This window comes from Vicugna pacos, chromosome 5, assembly GCF_048564905.1.
Source record: "Vicugna pacos chromosome 5, VicPac4, whole genome shotgun sequence".
In the NCBI taxonomy this organism is placed as follows: domain Eukaryota; kingdom Metazoa; phylum Chordata; class Mammalia; order Artiodactyla; family Camelidae; genus Vicugna; species Vicugna pacos.
The window spans coordinates 82,077,987-82,097,969 of record NC_132991.1 but is presented as its reverse complement, the minus strand read 5'-3'; the positions used below and the strand labels follow the sequence as shown (position 1 = coordinate 82,097,969).

General features: G+C 41.8%; 1 protein-coding gene across 3 annotated transcripts in view; it reads left to right on the top strand.

Moving 5' to 3' along the window:
- Positions 1-19,983, top strand: part of EPHA4 (EPH receptor A4) — a 131,744-nt gene that overhangs the window by 71,039 nt on the left and 40,722 nt on the right. For 2 of the 3 annotated variants that reach the window (XM_006207206.4, XM_006207207.4), the window contains exon 5: positions 4,630-4,968. In XM_006207206.4, coding sequence (XP_006207268.1) covers positions 4,630-4,968 — 339 coding nt within the window. Of the gene's footprint in view, positions 1-4,629; positions 4,969-6,330; positions 8,270-19,983 lie in introns of those variants that run through there. The other variant, XM_072961731.1, reaches the window with a different exon arrangement.

Genomic DNA, 19,983 nt, shown 5'->3' with positions numbered 1-19,983 from the left:
CTGACTGGTGATGGAGCTAAAAAAAATGACAGAGGGCAGAGTGTTTGCCCTTACGTCTTCCTGGTGCTCACAGAGTCCATGTTTAACTTCCTTTAGTCTCTTCCTTGCCCCTTAAATTCCCTGCCCCTTCCTTCAGCTATCCAGGAAAGTATTAAAATTAATCAGAGTATTTTTTTTCCTCCCTCTCCTAGAGCAGGCGACAGATACTGGACACAGTACAGATTTGTTGAGTCATTGAATGACTCCATGATCCCTCCCAGCAGAAGCAACCACCTCTATTTGCTATAAAGCCCTCCTACTTGTCCCAAAGTATTTTTAAGTGACAGGCAAGAGGAACTTGACTTAAACTAACTACACTGAGATGCTCCTTTATCAGACCTAATGGCTAAGTACCTGTATGTGAAAAGCTGGCCAGTACATCCTTAGCTCAGAGAAGCCTGTATTAATTCCCAGGCTTGAATTAACACTGGACGTAATGGGCATAAGATGCATCGGAGGACTCTGTTAGTTTTCCATCCAGTCATTCACTCATTCGTGACTCATCAGGTGTTTATTGAGCTTGCTCGGAACTAAGATTCGTGGGAGACACCGGGAAATGATGACGACATCGATCCTTCTTTTGAGGAGCACAAAGACTGGGGATAGAAACAGATAAGCAACATTACGTCTGATTAGCAAGACCCCTTTACGTGTTCCAAACAAAGTAAGAAATAGAAATAACACCCTGAAATATGGAAAAATATCATAAGCAGCGTTACTGCCAGTCCTACATTCAGGCCCGTAGGGGGCAGTTTGGAAGACATAAAACTACTCACAAAGACCTGCAATGACCTGATGTTGCTGTGTGCTTAGTAGATACAATGTCAATATGGAGACTAGAAAATTACGTGGTACAATTTACCCCACTTTGTTATCAATTTCATATTTGTCACTGGAGACAGAGGTAGGCATATTTCTGATAAGAAAGGCAATCATTTTTCAGAAATTTAATTGCTCTTGGATATCTGGATCTGGTGCTCTTACTGAGCCAAACTCGGGCCTGCTCGCCTAATAAGCAGCAAAGCCAATCTAGAGACAGAAGATCGTGGTGAAGGAAAGTACAGCATTTATTGCAAGGCACCAAGGAGAATGGGTAGCTCAAAAGACCAGAGCTCTCCAATGGCTTTCAGAGAAAGGTTTCTAAAGACAGTGTGAGGGAGAAGATCATGGGGCCCATGATCAGCTTCTGCTTAGTTCTCTGACTGGTACATGGTGAGGTAACAGGGTGATGTTTTGAGAATCTTAGTCTTCAACCTCCTGATTCCAACTGGTCTGGGATCTAGTGCTTGTGGTCAGCATGCAGTTAATTTCTTCCACCTGGTGCAGGTTTAAGGATCTGCAAGATACCTGTAGCAGATGGCTCAGGATAGTGTCTGTAGCCCTTGAGGAAGAACTCAGGGTCTTTGTTTTATTGCTAAACTATTAGTATTTTGTCTTACTTGACTGTTATCCTTTGTTTCTGCATGTTCTTGTTTCTCTGATGACATTTGCTCTTTGGAACTCTGGGAAGGTCTAGGAGGCTTAAGCTTTTCTGCAAACAAGATGCAGGGGACACAGGGATCTGTTCCCAGGAAGGCCTTGTAGGGTCCTGCTGGGTTTCAGTACTTGCAAAAAAAGGAGAAAAGATAATCTAAGAGTGAAGTTTTTTTTTTCCCTTTTGGATGCCTTGTGTGTATTGAGAGAACTCACGTGACTCAGAGTGCCTGTTTTCTTTTCTCTTTAGTCATCTCTGCAGGTAATTGCTTTAAGATGCTGTTGTTAAGTATGACTAGATTGCCTTTTGGCTGTATTAAAGTCCGTGCTTTCTTCTCTTTTTCTTGAGAAGAGAATATTCTTTTTTCTGAGGAAGAGATGGCCCTTGTCTATAAATGGAAATACATGAAATACTGATATATTTACCATCTTTTAATTGGCAAGAATTTCAAGAAGAGAAAAGCCACAAACACAATACAACCACCATTATGATTTTAATTCATAAAGCGTGTGTCCTTTCCCTGGCTTATGCACCCCAACATTATAATCATCCTCGGTGTATATTTCTAGTATTTCCTTTCCCCCACCTCAATCTTCTGGTTATTGTCCAATTTCTAAGCTGCTATTATGCCCCATGTAACCATCACTCCTTCTGCAGCAGAACATCAAACATACGCCATACACTTCACTAAACCATTCACGGAGGCAACGTTGAACTTGAACTTGCTTAGTTCTCTGTCTTCCCTTGAGCATCACCCCCAGGGTAGATTCTTACAGAATCGCTACCCAAAGGAAGAAAGCTGTTTTGGGCTGCGTCTTGTCTTCATGCCAACCCTCCATTTTGAAATCCTGCAGCATCTTTGTTATTTTTTTTTCACGTGGCAGAGTTATATCTCTGAGTCCTGTGACCATTTAGTTTTCTGCTCCATTTCTTCTCTGTTTAGACACTGCCATGCCCCGTCCTACATACTAATTACTGACTTTTTGCTTCTGCAGTGCTTGATTCATTGTGTCACATTTTCCCATGTGAAAGTGGACCGGGAACCTTGGCAAGGAGGTTAATGGATTGAAGAGTCACTCTTATTTAACCCTGAACGTCACAGGAAAATAAGAACCAGTGGCTTGACCCATTTTATGAACCAAGCTGTGGTCAACTTCAGCTGCAGGTTGGCAGCGGATTTCAATCAGATGGCAAAGAAGCAGCTACAGAATTTGAACAGGATTGAAGATCCACACTCCCTTTTCCTATCTTTATCTCTCAAAATTTGGCTGAAGCTCCTGATTCTTTGTTATTACCTTTAATGGGGAGTGGGAATAATCCCAGGGAGGGAGTTAGGATTTTTGGATTTTAGTCAGATTCTGTCACTCATTAGGTCGCATGAACTTTCAGATTATCAGATTCATTTTCTGGATCTCAACTGTCTCATCTATAAAATGAGGCTATTTCATCAAATTATCTTTAACTTCTTATCTGGCTCTAGGAGTGTGTGATTTCAAATAGCTCTAAGCATTTATTTAAAAAAAAACACATTTGTTCAAAAAAACATTTAGTTAACTCTGTTATTTTCCATCACTCTGCTGAGAACCATAGATACAAATTTGAAATCTAAACAAGAAGGAAATTTGTGCTTTCTTTCTGAGGACCTCTGTGAAGGCAATCTTACCTTTAACACAGATTTTACACCATTGTTTTTCCTTTAAAGTTATCAGAGTGGGGAGCAGGTCTTAACAACTAGGAGCGAGATTATTGGTGATTAGTCTCAAGGGAGATTGGGAGGTTCTGCTTACCTTATTAAAATAAAGTCTTCGATTAAGTTGTATAAAAAGAAAACGGATGTGAATTACCCTTATTCAGTGTTACCTCCACAGTCCTTTAACCATCCGTCACCATGAGCTAGTAATAAATATGACTCTTTATTCTTAAAAGTTACTTCTTCCAGTTCACACACAAGGACTGCTCCGGATGAGCAGCCTCCCATTGTTGTCGACTAGATGACTCTTCTCCTGACCTCATGCAGGCTTCCAGTTAATTTCCTTTTCCTGAGGAATAGGGACAAATTTCCGTGAAAGCAATCATTACAAATAATTTGGAGTAGAATAGAAGCAATGAGCAAGGAACCTCAAATTTTTGTTAAAACTTAATTTGGCTCTTTTCTTGGAAGACCCAAATGGGAAAGAGGACAGATAAGAGAAAGCTTTCCAGCTATTGGATTGAGCCAATATTTTTCATTAGATGGTGATGGGCATCTTTTATACTTTTGGAACCAACTCAGACCAGGAAAATTCCCTTTTTTCTCCCACCCTGATTGTCCTCCCTTGAAGACAGTGTCACATCACCTTGGTATATTAAAGATTTATCCACAGCAAGAATCAGGAGGGTTCAACATGATTCTGTGATCTTATTTATCGTTACTGTTTTTAAACCAACCATTATGTTGTTTATGATCAGTTGTTCTGTTTCAAAACTGCCACTGCCACCATTCATATATCAGAAACCTTTGATGTCATTGGAAATAAGTTTCTTAAAAAGGGCCAGTGCAGCCATGGTCAGTTGAGGGGCAAGACGTAGGGTCTTGGGAGCTTTTTGCACAATCCTTGCCTTGGAGATGAGATTTCTCAACAACTGTATCTTCCACATCTCTGCAACCAGATAAACCAGTTCTTACTAATTACTCACAAACAGCTAAATGCTCAACTGCCACGTCGAACTGAAGAGGCATATCTGTACAATTTTCATTTTATTCCACGTTGATGACACACTGTACTTGGGAGTCATCATTTATCTTCACAAGTGGTGTTCCAGCCGTTAGTTTACCAGTCCCACAACAGCCTTGGGAACTTGGCACATTGGATGCAGAATTGCTTTACATCTCAGAGTGACGGTCAACGTTCCCTCTGTTTGTACAGGAAGGAGAATGACACTCACACACACAGCTTTCTCTCGCGTTGCTCTTTTGAAAGATTTTTTGCCGACTTGATTTGCTTCTTGCTCTCTTTGCCAGACGGGCCCATCTTAATGTCTTGTCGCTGCAGAGAATAATGTAAGCTCCGAGAGATTCCAAAAGGCAAGTTTCAGTTCTCCGTGTGACAGTATGTTTTTTTTTTTTCTTTCTCCAGGCCCACCATCTGCTCCTCTGAACTTGATTTCAAATGTCAATGAGACGTCAGTGAACTTGGAATGGAGCAGTCCGCAGAACACGGGTGGCCGCCAGGACATTTCCTACAACGTCGTGTGCAAGAAGTGTGGAGCTGGTGACTCCAGCAAGTGTCGACCCTGCGGAAGCGGGGTCCACTACACCCCACAGCAGAACAGCCTGAAGACCACCAGGGTTTCCATCACGGACCTCCTGGCTCATACCAACTACACGTTCGAAATCTGGGCAGTGAATGGAGTGTCCAAGTACAACCCCAGCCCGGACCAATCCGTGTCTGTCACAGTGACGACCAACCAGGCAGGTAGGAATCGGATCCAGTTTACCTTGCGATCTAACCACGTATAGACAGAGAGCTTGTATTGCCATCTATGGAGGATGCTAAAGCTCTACAGCTGAAGAAGAACTACCGGGATCTAATTATAAACCTGTGAGCTGTGTCATAATACAAAAGATACTTAAAGGATGTTTATTTATTCAGCAGGTGTTTTTTTGGATACCAACTGCATAGCATGTCCTGTCCTAGGTGGTGGAGATTAAATGAAGGCTAAGACAGTGTCTGATGGAAAGCAGATGACAGACAGTCCAGTGAGTTGGGTCACTTCATGCTGGGCTTCTCTTGTAAGGGATACTTCGTGGCCATTTTAGTGATGAGGTTGTGGTTGGGTATCAGAGCACTTACAGATTATGTAGGATGATAAAACTGATTTTATATTGGCATTTGGTGTATTTTACAACAAAAAATTTAGCAGCTGTAGTTTTGATCTTGCTTTCTTTTTTTATTTTAAAATTTTAAAATTAATTGTCATGGATCTTTCCGAGAATCACCATGTAAATCTCTGAACAGTGAATGGCTCAAGGGCCAGCTTGATCTCTGTGGTTGGCAAGATGTTCCTTAAAACACATCCTCCTTTTGCAACCATTTTCATAGCTAAATTCCCAATTGACAGGTGGCCAGGGGGTGGTTAATTTACCCCGTCTTCTGTATCACTTTCCTTTTCTAATTCAGATGACTAGAAAACATGTTCTGTTCATGAAGTGTTTCTGCTGAGTTAATTGCAGAACAGTTATCAAACCTCGTCTATCAGATATTCCGAAGTGTGAATTAGAATCCAGATTTCTCGGCTCTGCTCCTGGCCCACTTACTCCCATCCTTCCCCAGAAAAAGTCTCCACGCTTTCTCATGCTGTTTTTCCGTTCTGAATTTCCACCATGTGCTTCATATTGCCAGCTCCCTGTTATTTATTTCTGAGGACTTAAGGGAGAAAAAGACTGTGGTTTATCTTTTTGTGAAGCTCTTAAGAACAACACACGTTGCCGGAAAAAGATTATCAATTGCCAACAGTCCTATTGCTTTTTATTGCATTTTTTTTCTCCTAAGTGAATGTTTCAGTAAGTGCACTCGCTAGTTAAGTCAAACGTATCTGTACGAATTGACTCTATAGTGAGAAATTTTCCAGTGTCCCAATCCAAAGCCATTATTTTCCCACTTTCCCCTGAACTCTTTAGAATAAATAAAAAGTTAAGACTAGGGGGAGATTCCGAACTGAGCTACAGAGGCAGACCTTCCCGGAAAGTAGTCTCAGTTACACAGATGTGACCAGTCTTTTGAAATACGTGGTGTGAACAGATCGTCTGATTAGCTTTCTGCCTTTTATTTTTGCAGTTTTAGGAAGCAAACGCTGTTGTGGTCATCGCTTTTGTTCCTCTAAAAGGCTAGTGTGATTTAGGGCGTTCCGACAGCATCGCAAGTACATTGTGATTGCCAGCTTTTTATCAGTTCTCTTCTGGAAGAAGGCAGTGGAAATATTGTACGTAGATCCTGGGAAACACATTGGTACCACTGGTGTCTCTGAGTTACGAGGAGCGGAGAAGATGCAGAGTGGCTTCTGCACCCCTGGAGAATCTGGTTTACGATTCAATCAGTATTTTTACGTTCAGCCCTCCTGTCCCCTTTCCGCTATCCTCAGATACATCACTACTTCGCGTTCTCAACAGAATTAAGACTAGGAATGGACCGTTTGAAGCCTCAGCTATATAAGGTGACGTCGTTCTCTTTGGTGGAGATTAGCCTCTGGGAGATGATCTGAGCACAAGCTTGGCTCCCACAGATTTTGTGGGGAGGCTTCTCTGACTCTCTGTATACCTAAGAATTCAAGCCAAGGGATTATATCAACCCCTACCAAGCCAGAGGCACAAATAAAGGATGGAAGAGAGGCTAAAAATCCTCCGAAAGAAGAAAACGTTACACAAGGGAAGGCAAAAAAGCCAAAGTTTTATTTAAAATGTAGGTGTAATTCTTTTAGATCTGGGAAAAAGGTGGACAGAGAATTCTTCTCACACAACGAGTTTTCTTCTGCCACTGCGTGCAGTCCTGCCCGGAGGTTTGCTGAATAGGACAAAATTCCGGCTCCTTATTTTAATTTTCGTGAAGGGTAATGCTGGGAAGCTGTTCAAAATTAAAAATAAATCTTTCAATAAGGAGACCTCCTAGGTGGCCAGCCAGAGAGCTTCCTCTTAGCAGAGAGCTGGGTGTGTGTACAGCACTGCCTCGTTACCCTACTGTGATTTGGCGTGCTCTAATTCAAAATCATTGGGATGGTTTATCTTTGATTAACAAACCCTTTCTTCATAGCAGTGCAAATTAATAACGTAGGCCAAAATTCTGGGTGAACGGAGCAACCGTAAACTCCATCAAAACTCCCCTAAGCACATTTACAGACACACAATTACGTTCTAATTGCTGTCCTTCCGATCATTTCATTACGTTCAATTCCTTAAGGACCTCTATCGGCAATGATGTCTCGCTCTACAAGGAATACATAGAATAAATGAATGTTAGCTTTTACCACCTGGAGGCCACAAAGGTTCGTAGCTCTGCAGTTTTGTTCTGTTTTCACAGGGTTCTTCTCTCACCAGGAATACATTTTTATAACACATGAACACAAAACCTAGAATACCTGGTTTTCTTATCACCACCCCTGGGGCTGTCACAGTTGAACAGCTCTGTGAAGGTGCAGTGATGCACCCAAGCTCTTGTTGGAGCCCCCCTCGAAGTCGGGGAGAGCCCCGCTCCCGAGAGATGACAGCTACTTTCTTTTAAAACTATTAGATGCAGGGACGGTATAGCTCGGTGGTGCTGAGTATAGCTGAGTGCGTGCTCAGCATGTATGAGGTCCTGGGTTCACTCCCCAGTATCGCCATTAAAAATATTAATTTAAATAAATAAATAAATAAATAAATAAATAAATAAACCTAATTACTGCCCTCCCCCCCCAAAATAAAATAAAATAGGTAATTAATAGCATCTGCGTCTCCCACGTGGCAGCTCCCCATGTGTGAGACCGGACTCTGAGTATCTGAGCGTGGAGATGGGGGTCTAACTGAGCTTTGATCATGCAGTTGTGGAATGTGGTATGAATGGGCCAGGGTTCTCACATGTTATTTAAACCATTCTCACCTACGTCCTACAACTGGTGTCTTAGGGGGTTAATAACACCCTTTTCCTCCCCTCCTGAGTTCAAACCCACTTGACACAGAAGACAAGACAAAGGGGGTCTCGGCTTTATTGCCGACCAGCTGATGAAAGGATGTGTGCTTTGTACCTGTGACCAAAAGGGCTGGCTCTGGTGACGCTCGCCGGGTGCCACCCGGAGACAGTGCAGCCCGGCTGGCTGACTGCAGGCTCCCTGCCAGGATAAAGCCCGCGCTTTCCAGGCTGCCCAAGTGGATGCTCTGTGCAGGGAGGCAGGTCCGAGGGAGCCGCGAGGGTGGGGCTCGTCTGGATGTAGGATCTCTCCTCATCTCTCTTCCTAAGTCACCCCACCCCCACCCCATGCCAGGAGCATGAAGGAGAGGTGAGAGAAGAGGGTGAGAGTGGGGGGAGCTTGCTCCAGCTGAAGTGTCCTGGTGGGAAGACATCAGACAAGGAAAACAATGTTCTCCCTACACTTAACGTTCCCCCGTTACAATCCCGAAGGGACAAAATGAGATTCTCTTGAAAACTCTGATTTTCCTGCCTCCGTCTTCCATCCTCCAGCAACAGTTCTATCTTTTGTTTAGGCAGAGATGGTTTTGATTCTTATGAAAAAAGAATAAGCAGACTGCTGGGTGATTTGCTTTCGAGATGACTTTCCTTCAGTTTACTTTTACTTAAGTGGACCATCTCGGGGAAGTGAATACAGGATGTGTCACAAGGAGAGAGAAATGCTGTATAAATGAAACAAGGTTTTCCTGACCAAGCAACAGAACGGTGACTATTTTTTGCTAAAAATACCGGGATGTCAGCCAGCAGTAGATCTTAATTTCACCAAAACAGTTTTTACTCTGCACCCCGTAAACCTCCATACCAGTCGCCCAGCTCTGGGGCTGGACCATAGTCTGAGTTGTTTCGTTTGTTTCAAATCACGATGAGCCCCCGTAGGTGGTATTCACTCCTAACCCCAAATTGCACCCTGGACAACTGTTAACACTTTTGAGTTTTATTTCGCATGTGATGTTGTTCTAGGTACTTTACAACGAAATACGTCTGGTCATCAGTCTCTCTTTAGCACAGTTACAGTATCCCAGAGACAAAATGTCTTTAACACTCTGGGTTTGGACGAGTTCAGCTATTCAGTGGACTACATAATTATTTGAACCTAGCTAATCTCTAAGATCTTTTCTAATTCTAAACTTCTTTGATTCCGAGCATATCGCCGTGAGCAATGGTTGTGAAGAAGCAGAGCTTAATTTCCATATGATGTTCAGAAACTGGCTCCTAGGGAAAGTCCAAGAGTGGGAAAACATTCCAAAGATGTTTGGGCAGAATTATCAGAATGCATCTGAATTCTGCCCCCCTCCCCCATCCCACCCAGCTGTACCTCTAGTATAGATGCCCCACACTCCTCCCCAGACCTTTGGCAGTGTCCGAAGATATTTTGGGTTGTCAAAACTGGGAGGAAGGGGGGTGCCGTTGCATTTAGTTGGTGAAGTCCAGGAATACTGCTCAACATCCTATAACGCACAGGACAGCCTCCCATAACAAAGACCTATCTGGTCTGAAATGTCCTTCCTGCCACAATCGAGAAACTCTGCTCTAATGATGTGTTTGAAAAACAGATTTTGTGACTTCAGAGCAATGCCCGGCTTCTCAGAGTTCCACCGCTGACCTATCTTTGCTTGGTTCCACCACTCTGTTCTGGGAACACTGGGCTCCCAGCTCTGTTCTCAGAGGATAGCAGTTATAAAAGGCCCCTGGGGCCTCCTGTGAGGAATCCCAGTTGCTTTGTCATCAGATGAACTGGTGCTGCTGGTCACCCTGGCCTTGTTCCCTAAGATGGACAATTAAGAAAGCTGCAAGAAAACCCCACACCGACAATGAAGTGGCAGGAACCAGGCTATGACGCCACTGTGCAGCGCGGAGTAAATATTCAACACCTGTCTGTTGATGCTCACACTTATTTACAGTACAAACAGTGAACTCTTTTTGTCAAGTAGTGATAAAGTTAATAAAATCAAAATAATGAGTAGAGAAAAGAAAATAACTAAGTACAAGAGGCATCCTGTCTTTTATTTCTCAACTGGTAAGTCCTCATTCTCTCCTTCTTGGCCGTCTTTTAATTAGACACATTATGCTGTTTGAGCGGGATAATGGAGAACAGTGGGGATTCTCATCCCCACTGGGTCTAATTGCTACCTGTCTCCTAGATAGTAAGAGGATGGCTTCAGGGAGATGGTGGAAGAAAGGGAAGCATTTTAGGGCAATTGTGTTAGTTAGTGTGCCCTAGGCGTGGTGGCGCCGGGTTTGGTGGGTCTGAAGCTTAGACGATGTTTGTGTGGTTTCAGAAAAAACCTACAAAATTACAAATATCAAATGAAGAATGGAGCTTTGGAAAGGGCCCATGCAGACTTCTTTAGCTTCAGTGTATAAAATTCTGCCTCCGACTAGATTATTTACATGCTGTTGTTAGGTAAGGGGACTGTTGTGTAATTATGCCTCAACGTGCAAAGAAATAGGAAGAAAGTCCAGAAAGCAGGAAGTCCACTTTGGCCTGATAGGAAAGGCGATGAAGTTCAAAGTCATTCTGGAGTGGTTCTGGCCTGTAGTTAAGGGTGAGGGACAGCATTGGATGGGCCTGAAATGTGGTTCAAGAGCAAATTAATACGCAGAAAGCACAGTCCTGGTGATTGCGAGAATGGGAACGGATTGCTAAACCCAAATGAGATATGAAGGACCCGGCATTTCTGTAACTTGAAATGGAAGGGCGGATGGGGAAATACCCGTTGATGTGTTAGAGGCACAGATACTTGGCTTTTGTTGGTGCTTTTGAGAAGAGGGTGGCAAACCAGGGCCCAAATCTTTGTTTGTTTTTTTGTTTGCAGGATTTTGTTTGTTTATTTGTTTGTTTGTTTTGTTTTTGTCTTTGGGTTTTTCTGGTTTGGTTTGGTTTTGGTTTTGGTTTTCTGTTTTGTTTTGTTTTTTTTTTTAATTGAGGTATCATTGATTTACAATGTTGTGTTAAATTTCTGGTGTACAGCATAGTGACTCATTTATACATACAGATACTCCTTTTCATATTCTTTTTCACTATAGGCTATTACAAGGTGCTGAATATATTTCCCTGTGCTATACAGTAGGACCTTGTTTTTTATCTATTTTACATATAGTAGTTAGAATCTACAATTCTTAAACTCCCAGTTTATCCCTCGCTACCCCTTTCTCCCTGATAACCAAAAGTTTGTTTTCTATGTTGAATCTGTTTATTTGTCTCATTTTTGGTCTCATATGTCTCATATGATATTTGTTTTCTCTGTCTAACTTACTTCACTAAGTATGATCATCTCTAGGTCCATCCATGTTGCTGCAAATGGAATTATTTTATTATTTTTTATGGCTGAGTAGTATTCCATTATATAAATATACCACAACTTCTTTATCCAGTTATCTGTTGATGGACATTTAGGTTGTTTCCATGTCTTGGCTATTGTAAATAGTGCTGCTGTGAACATTGGGGTGCATGTATCTTTTCGAATTAGTTTTCTTCAGATTGAGATTGCTGGATCACAGGGGAAGTCTGTTTTCAGTTTTTGGAGGAATCTCCGTACTGTTTTCCACAGTGGCTACATCAAACTACATTCCCACCAACAGTGTAGGAGGGTTCCCCTTTCTCCGCACCCTCTCCAGCATTTATCATTTGTGAACTTTTTAATGATGGCCATTCTGACAGGTGTGAGGTGATACTTCATTGTAGTTTTGATTTGCATTTCTCTGTTAATTAGTGATATTGAGCATCTTTTCATGTGCCTATTGCAGGGCCCAAAACTTGATTCTCCACCTTGTGTGAGCCAACCCACTAAGAATGTGTTTTTCCATTTCCAAAGGGCTGAAGATAATCAAAAAATAATATTTTGCAAAGTTTGGCAATTACATAAAATTCAAATTTCAGTGTCCGTGAAGAAGTTTTACTGGAATATGGGTCTACTCATTTGTGTGTGTGTTGTCTAAGGCTACTTTCCGGGAACCACAGCAGAGCTGAGTTGGTCAGACAGTCGTCTGCAGAGTGAACATACTCACCATCTAGGTCTCTACAGAGCAAGGTTGCCAATCCCTGCTCTGGGGTACTAAATCAAAAGAGGACCAGTCAGTGAGGAGGTTGAGAAGATGCTGAAATGCTCATGTCATTTGTCAGAGACTGCTCTGGCCAAAAGACTGGGTGGATTGACATTTAGGTTAATTTCACATCGGAAACAATTTTGACATTTAGCAAGACAACTTTTTTCCTAGAGGTTTTGACTCTATGAACAAGATTTCAAGAAAAAAATCATTAGGATTTCCAACATGCTTTTGCTTTCTTGTACCACAAATCTTCATCCAGTCACTCTCAGGTCTAAATATATAACATGGAATGTGCTGACTGTTCTGCTAAGGCGGTGTTTTGATTCTCTTGAAAACATGCATTCTTAGCATTGTTTTATGATTCCTAGATGCCGGCAGCTTTTTTTTTTTTAATAATCATCTGTGCTGCTTTTTAACGTCACTCCCTCCCCATGATGATTTCTCATTTGCCTTTGATCTCAAGTAAATTATAGTTTTCTTTTTCCTTACTCCTAAGAAATTTAAAGGAAAAGCACATGATGTAACTAGTGAAGTCTATAAGGCAAAAATTTTTCTCAAGACACATTTTAAAAAACTTTTGAATAAACTGTAAAGCGATTCCATTGAGAGATGTTACTGGAAAGCTACTAGTGCATCCTTAGCAGTTGGTATGTAATTGTTAGGACCTCTAAGACAGAAGCAGCTGGTTGGAGGGTCCTTTCTTGGCTGGGTCATCATGGGCCGAAACAAGGCTCCAGAGAAGTCGGGCTGTGGTTTTCTCATTAACAGCTCTGATCTAGTCGTGGGCTCCTGATTTAGTTCTAATGCCTAGGAAATGTACATTTTTAAAACATGCAGTACAGTTTTTTTTTAAAGGGAACAGTCTCTCAATTCTATATTTATACAGAAAATAATTTCCTATCCTATATTGTTGCCACCCCTGTAATTATTAATTATGTTCACTAATTATGATCATAATTAGGAATCAAATAAACTGGTAGGTATACTAGTGGGACAGCTTCTTGTGCGTGGCACCACCAGGGTCCATGAATTGGTATACAGAGTGGATGGCACAAGTTCTGGTGAAAAGAAAAAGATGAAAGCTTCCCCAAAGCACCTACTTTTGGAATTAAAATCACCCAGCTTCAAGGTTGACTGAACAGCACAGACAAATAGTGTGTCTGCAAAGCCTAGTGCTAATCATTGCATGTAAGGAAAAACTGGATTGCACTTTTTTAAGAGGTGAATATTTCACTCTAAGAAAGTGGAGGTTTTATTTGCACACCCAGGACTGAGAGCACTATTTTTCCTGATGCATTCCCCTTCGGTCCTCTACAAGTATACTCACACGTTCATTTGTGAGGAGGGAAATCCGCTCACCAGCATTCACCTTAAACACTTGACAGTCTTAGCCCTGATTTGTGCTCATTCTTTCAAAAACTATGGGCACCTCTCACACCCTATGGAGAAACCATCGAGAGATCTGAAAAATAAGTGCCCGGCTGAGATGAGTAATGAGCAGTGCAGGGCTAGCGAAGATTCTTGACGGGCTTCTAAATTGTCCAGTTGTCGCTCGAGCTGGCAGAATGAATGCCTGTCTCCTCCGAGGAGCCTGTAGAGACTCTCCAGGGTCCAGTTTTAAACTAAGCGTCAATAAAAAGATGCAGAGAAACTTATCAAAGCTCTCATTAACCCCATACTGATGTCTTTGAAGAGTCTTTCTTGAAACACCAGGAAAACCAAGAGCCGTGCTGCAGGACTAGTCCTGCCCTGAGAGCTTGTAAATCTGCAGGGCTAATTAAGATGCTGGTCTCTGTCACCTCGCTGTACAGAACCTTCTCTGAAACTCAGCATTCGGGTGCTGTTTTCATGCAGGTATACAGTAGGAGGGCATGCCGTGTGTTGTCTTCAGGTAAAGTCTCAAGGGGATTCTTTTTAGGATTTACACTTTGATCTGTCAGGATAAGCACACCTTACTAAGCTCTATCCATGAGTATTAAAAAGAAACTCTCTTTCTTTTTAAGTGTGTCTTACCCTACTATCCTCTTTTACCCCCAACACACACACATGCTTCTTCCTCCTTCGCTGTGCCAGAAGGATGAAATAATTTCCATAGGTTGCCCCTGAACTACAGGAATAGAACAAGAGAGATGATGCCAGGCATCACTTGCCTAGCGAACATCATGGTGGCTCTCTTCGGGAATCTCACAAATGATTTGGTCCCACACGTAAAGGTCGGTACCCACAGTGCTGTGGGGATCTGGCTGAACGGTCAGCAGAATGGTGGACACAAGTCTAAAGAAACAGCTCTTACATTCAGTACCTTCTTTCCCTATTCTGATAGGTTGATCAGCCCGCCCTCAAGGAACTCTGTTGTGGCTCTCCTGTGTTTCATGTGCTTTATGATAAAGCACATGGGCTCTCTTCTGAAATGTAATCTGTATTCAATGTCTTGTAGTAACCTATAATGAAAAAGAATATGGAAACGAATATATGTATGTATATGCATGACTGAAACGTTGTGCTGTACACCAGAAATGGACACATTATAACTAACTATACTTCAATTTTAAAAAATTTTAAAAAAACTATCTAAAATAGCTTATGGGTGTAATGACAGGGATCTGCTATCACTCTTGGAAGGGGAGGAGAGAGAGAGAAGAGGATGGGTGGGCCACTCCTCTTTACCTGGCATCTTCCAATTGATAATCTGGTTACATGGAGTTCTCAGATAGTTTGGTCAAAAAAACCTCTTGAATGAAGGCTGTGGGTAGATGATTTTTAAAAATTTCTTGAGGGAAAAGGCATAACTCAGTGGTAGAACGCATGCATGAGGTCCTGGGTTCAATCCCCAGTAACACCATTTAAACAAACAAACAAACAAATGAATAGATCAACCAACCAACCTAACCAACCCCCCCCCCAAAATTTTTTTTTTCTTATCTTGGAACCTTTTGTTGGTGACGTGTGCCTACAAACAAGATGTAAATACGTAACATCAGTTTCGACCTGCATGCTGACTAGGGAGCTGCCACCAACAGGTCTGCTGTGTGTGTAACAGGCTTGGGTAAGAATAAGCACTGGACGGAGCAGGCTCCCAATGGCTCCCTGCAGAGTCGGTGTTGTCTAGATAAGGTATTGCAAGCTATCAATCTGCCTCCTGTATCAACCCCTCCCTTTTTTAGCATAATGAAGTGTGTACTTTGAGCATAATAGCGTGAAGGTGGATGAGAGCGCAGACTCCTGCATGTCCCTTTCTCAAAGCCAGGGGCACACATAGAAACAGGCCAGGGGTTTTGAATACGCACCTAGCTAAAGCTTCATCCAGTGCTCCTTCCACTCCAAGATAATCAAGGCCTTTTTTTTTTAAATCTGAAAATTGCAGATGATCCTAAGAGTTGCAGTTAGAGCCCTTGCTTGCATGGAAGCCCACTGAACCTCATCCTGACCCTAAAAGGCTTCAAGAGAATGAGATTTTAGGAAACTTTCTAAGAAGATGCTTTTTTCTTTTTGAGTCAACAAAAGTGTCCCAGGTACATGTAGATAAAAGTCAGTTGTGTTTCTCTACATTAGCAGTGAACAATAAGACAAAGAAATTAAGAAAAAAATTCAATTTACAATAGCACCCAAAACAGTAAAATATCTATGAATTAATTATTCAAGGAAGTGAAAGACTGGTACACTGAAAACAACAAAACACTGCTGCAGGAGGTTAAAGAATGCTCTTGGAGGCTTGGGAGTTCTTGGTGCCAACAGCATCTCATTCCTCCCCATTTAAAATAGGGGTAGGGTTGTCATTACAGTATGTAATCAGGATTTTTGTTTGTTTTCCACAGAAAGCCAGTAGGACAGACACAGCGGAATCTTGTCCTGGGAAAATTACGAGTGTCTTCTTATATCTAGAACAGTGGTCATAGGATTTTAAAAGCCTAAGTTGTTCTCACAGCCCTCCTGGTAGACACTAATGCCGACCAGTCGACTAATGAAGATGTGGCTCTAAGAGGCTGGTAATATACTTGAGGAATCTTGCTATAATGTAAGAATGTATCGTTTGGGGAGAATGAAACTTGAGAAGCATCTCACTGTGAACTCTTCAAGAGTATAACCTTAACTGTATACGTTCTTTGCGCAATGACTTTCACTCTTTCGACCTCCTCTTCCCTTCCTGTTCTAGTACACACACCAAATAACTTCCATACAACTGCCCTGCTCCAGCACCTTTTTTAGAGACGATGCTGTGGGACTGTTTCTAGGTGAGACGTTGTCCTAATGAGGTCCTTCCCATATTTACAGACTGACTCTTGGGTGGAGCTTGTAAATACTGAATTTTACACTTCGGCGACTTGTATAAGAAAGGTCCCAGTGAGAGGCTGTGAACCTTCTAGTTTAAAAATTCAGGTCCTAAAACAGTTATAACTTTCCTAATACATCCTTTGTTATTCTCTGTGACTAGAAAAGTCATCTTGAATTGTCAAGCACAGATAGGAGACATCTATTGGCCTTAATAACATTTTAAAATTTAACGTCTCAGTTGTCTCAGCCTTGATCTTATAACGCCTCTAGGAGTTTAAACTATCTGGCACATACAATGTAGTTTCTGGCTGATACTCCCAAATAAAAAAAAATTAATTCTATGGTTGCAAATTCCCAAGCTTAAAATCCCTTCTCATAAATTATGGTCCTTTTTCTAACCTCCATCATAGCTTTGAAAAGAATTGCCAGAAAGATAGAGTTTCACTTATGAGGCCTGCAAGAGTATCATCTCGTGGCTGCAGTATTTGAGAGCTTAGCATGTGGTGACCATTTGTATATGAAGCGTTTTCAAAATGTGCTGATTGTAATTTAACCCCAAGGTCTCTGTATCTCTTCTCTCCCCTTACCAGTCTCTTCTTTGTGCTTGTGTATCTAGCTAGCAAGAAACCGGGTGAGAAAGCTTTGGTGCCAATAAAGCAGAGGCTTCCTTAGGTGGTACTAAACCCCAGCTCCTTGGCATTCTGTGCCTCCTAGAAATTGTCCCCTGAATGTTTTGATTCTCTGTGTTCAAAACATTCCCAGACTTCCATACAGTGAAACCAAACTGAAAACATGATGGAGAGGCTCAGTACTTTACCCAATTCGCTGTCTTCTTGCCTCTCTCTCTTTCTCTCTCTCCCCTTCTCTCTCTCGCCACTTGTAACATTTCTGCCATAGCACCCATGATCATCACTTCTCAGTGCTGAGCCATTGTTCTTAAAGCCAAGCAACATTTGGACTTGGAAAAACTCCGAGTAGCATACAGCACGTAGATTTGCAACCAGAATTGTACTGAAATGTTTCCTCTGCCTGGCTCCCCCTCACAGTGATAATCTGTAGCCTGTAATTTCATGCTCCACTTTATTCTTTGTCAGATATTTTTCATTTCTTTTTTTTTTCCTCTTTTCTGCCTGTGTGTTTCAAAATGCAATAATAATAGAAAGTTGAGTTACTGAAAAGTAGTTTGAAAGATAAAAATGACAATAGCTGGTGAAAATGCTTCCCCCTTATGGAGCTTATAACCTCAATTTAGGGTCACCATGACTTTTTTTTTTTTAAGCAGCTTATGTGGTCTTTTAAAATAACCATTACAAAAAATAGGTATCCTGTTCCAACTGTATATGTGATGGGGGATTGGATGGCTCAGGAGATGACTAATGGGACTCTGGACCTTTCTGTCTTTAGGTCACCTTCTTGTATCTGGACTCCATCATAAATGGCCCAAGGCCTGACCATCTGGCAGCCATCGAGTGACTATGGTAATGGAATTGGTCTCAGTCCAGGGCTTAGTCGACAGGTGTTCACATCATAAGTGACACTAATTGACTTCCTATCTTTCAACTTGGAAGATGGGGGACCGTCATTGAGATGGTGATGGGGAAGGAGTTATTCATGATATACTCGGGGTCCACTGAAAGCCAGGGAACTCAGTGCCTTGGGCTGGCAGCAGCCTGGCACCTTGCAGATACTGCACTTGTCTCTTATGGGTTCCATTAACCTCAGACATAAAAAAGTAGGAATCTCATTTTGAAAGATTTGCAATAACTCCGAATGGTAATGTTGCTTTTCTGAGGTTACGTGAGCTTCATGTGTTGAGGATTTTTCTCTTCGTTTTGCATCCTAGTAATTAGATGCCTCCTATGAAAATTATATATAAGGAAGAAAAAAGGAAATTGGATTCTTGGCCTCTATGAGAATACCAGTCAGGCTATCTGCTTTTGTTTTTTAATTTTTTCTTTGTTTGCTTTCGGGTTGGTTACCAGGTCCCTTACTCATAGCAAATGGCATGGACGTTATCCCTGATGGACAATTTATCAAGGCTCTCTTCAAACTGGTTTCCCTTGTGAAATGGAAACCAGTGTGAAAAAGTGACTTTGAGACTTTTATTAACACAAATCTCAAAGCAGAATTTAAGGGGCTTCATCTAACATGTGCCCTTTTCTGTTGTTCCAGGTATCAAAATCATAATTTACTCACTCTCACTGGGGCCATGACCTGAAGGTGATTTGGCCTGACTTGGAGAAGATTGTTAGTATTATAGTATTAGTATTATTAATATTTTGTCCCTGAAGTTTCCTAGGTTTATTTAACACCTTTTTTTTTTAACTACACAGATGATTTGAGTGTCCTTGTAGCAAGTGGCAAAGCCACACTCCTGAATTAGTTATCACACTTAAAAAGTCAAGATGACAACAGCCTCAGCGGATCTATTTATTGAAGCAGACAGGCTCTTTTAGCAGAATGATCAATGTCTTACCTCTTTCTGAAAGGCTTTTCAGGCATAGGACATCGGCAAGCATCTGATATAGAGTAATGAACAAGGCGTTTTATTGGTCAGTTTCTGGAGTAGGCTTTTAAGCATATCTGGCTGTAAATGTAGAAACCTGAGGGTGAAAGTAAAAGGCGGGCTCAAAGATTTACTGGGCGCATCTATCATCCTGGCTTTCAGAGTCTTTGTGATTAATACATCTTTAATTGGGGACTGATCTAGATGCCTTGGGTGTCAGAAAGCTAAATGTTACAGCATTGTTTCATTGGCTCCTAACGCAGCGGGACGATTAGCAGCTGTCTGAGTAACAAAAGAACCTGAAGCCCACAGCACAGCTTTTATGTTCCAGACTTGGAATGCCTGGAGCTCTCCAGTGGAGCTGACAGCTAAAGGAACAGAAACCCTGGTTCACAGAAGCTAATCCTTTTCCGCTCTCTATGCTGTATTTCTGCTCAAGAGAACCTTTTCTTTACACCATCCTTCACATTCCAGATTAATTTTGGAGGGCATTGTCACTCACAGAGGGGCTCACAACACCTTGGACCCTTCGTTCACTCTAAGCAAGACACCTATAAAATCATTCCAAGTAAGAGTTTATACTAGACACTTTCCAGCATACTGAGGCACCAATGAGAAGATTCATCTTCCTAGAGGCATTCATGGAAAAAAAAAATGTATTTAATTTTTTTTTTCTGTTGTTACCCTGTTCTCTTATCTTAAAACAATTTTCCTGCCCAGGCAAATTCTGATAAATCACCTTCCAGTGGAAAGGCTTGTTTTCCTGTTTGCCTCAAACTGGCATTCGTCCTTAGCAGGAAATACACACTGACTCCTGCCATGTTTCTCTTGGCAAGTGTTGGGCTGTCCTTGTCAGAACCTGCCAACAAATTTCTTAGTGAGCAAATAGCAAGTAAAACAAGCAGCTCTCAGACGAAACAAGACACACTTGAACTGCGTGAGAG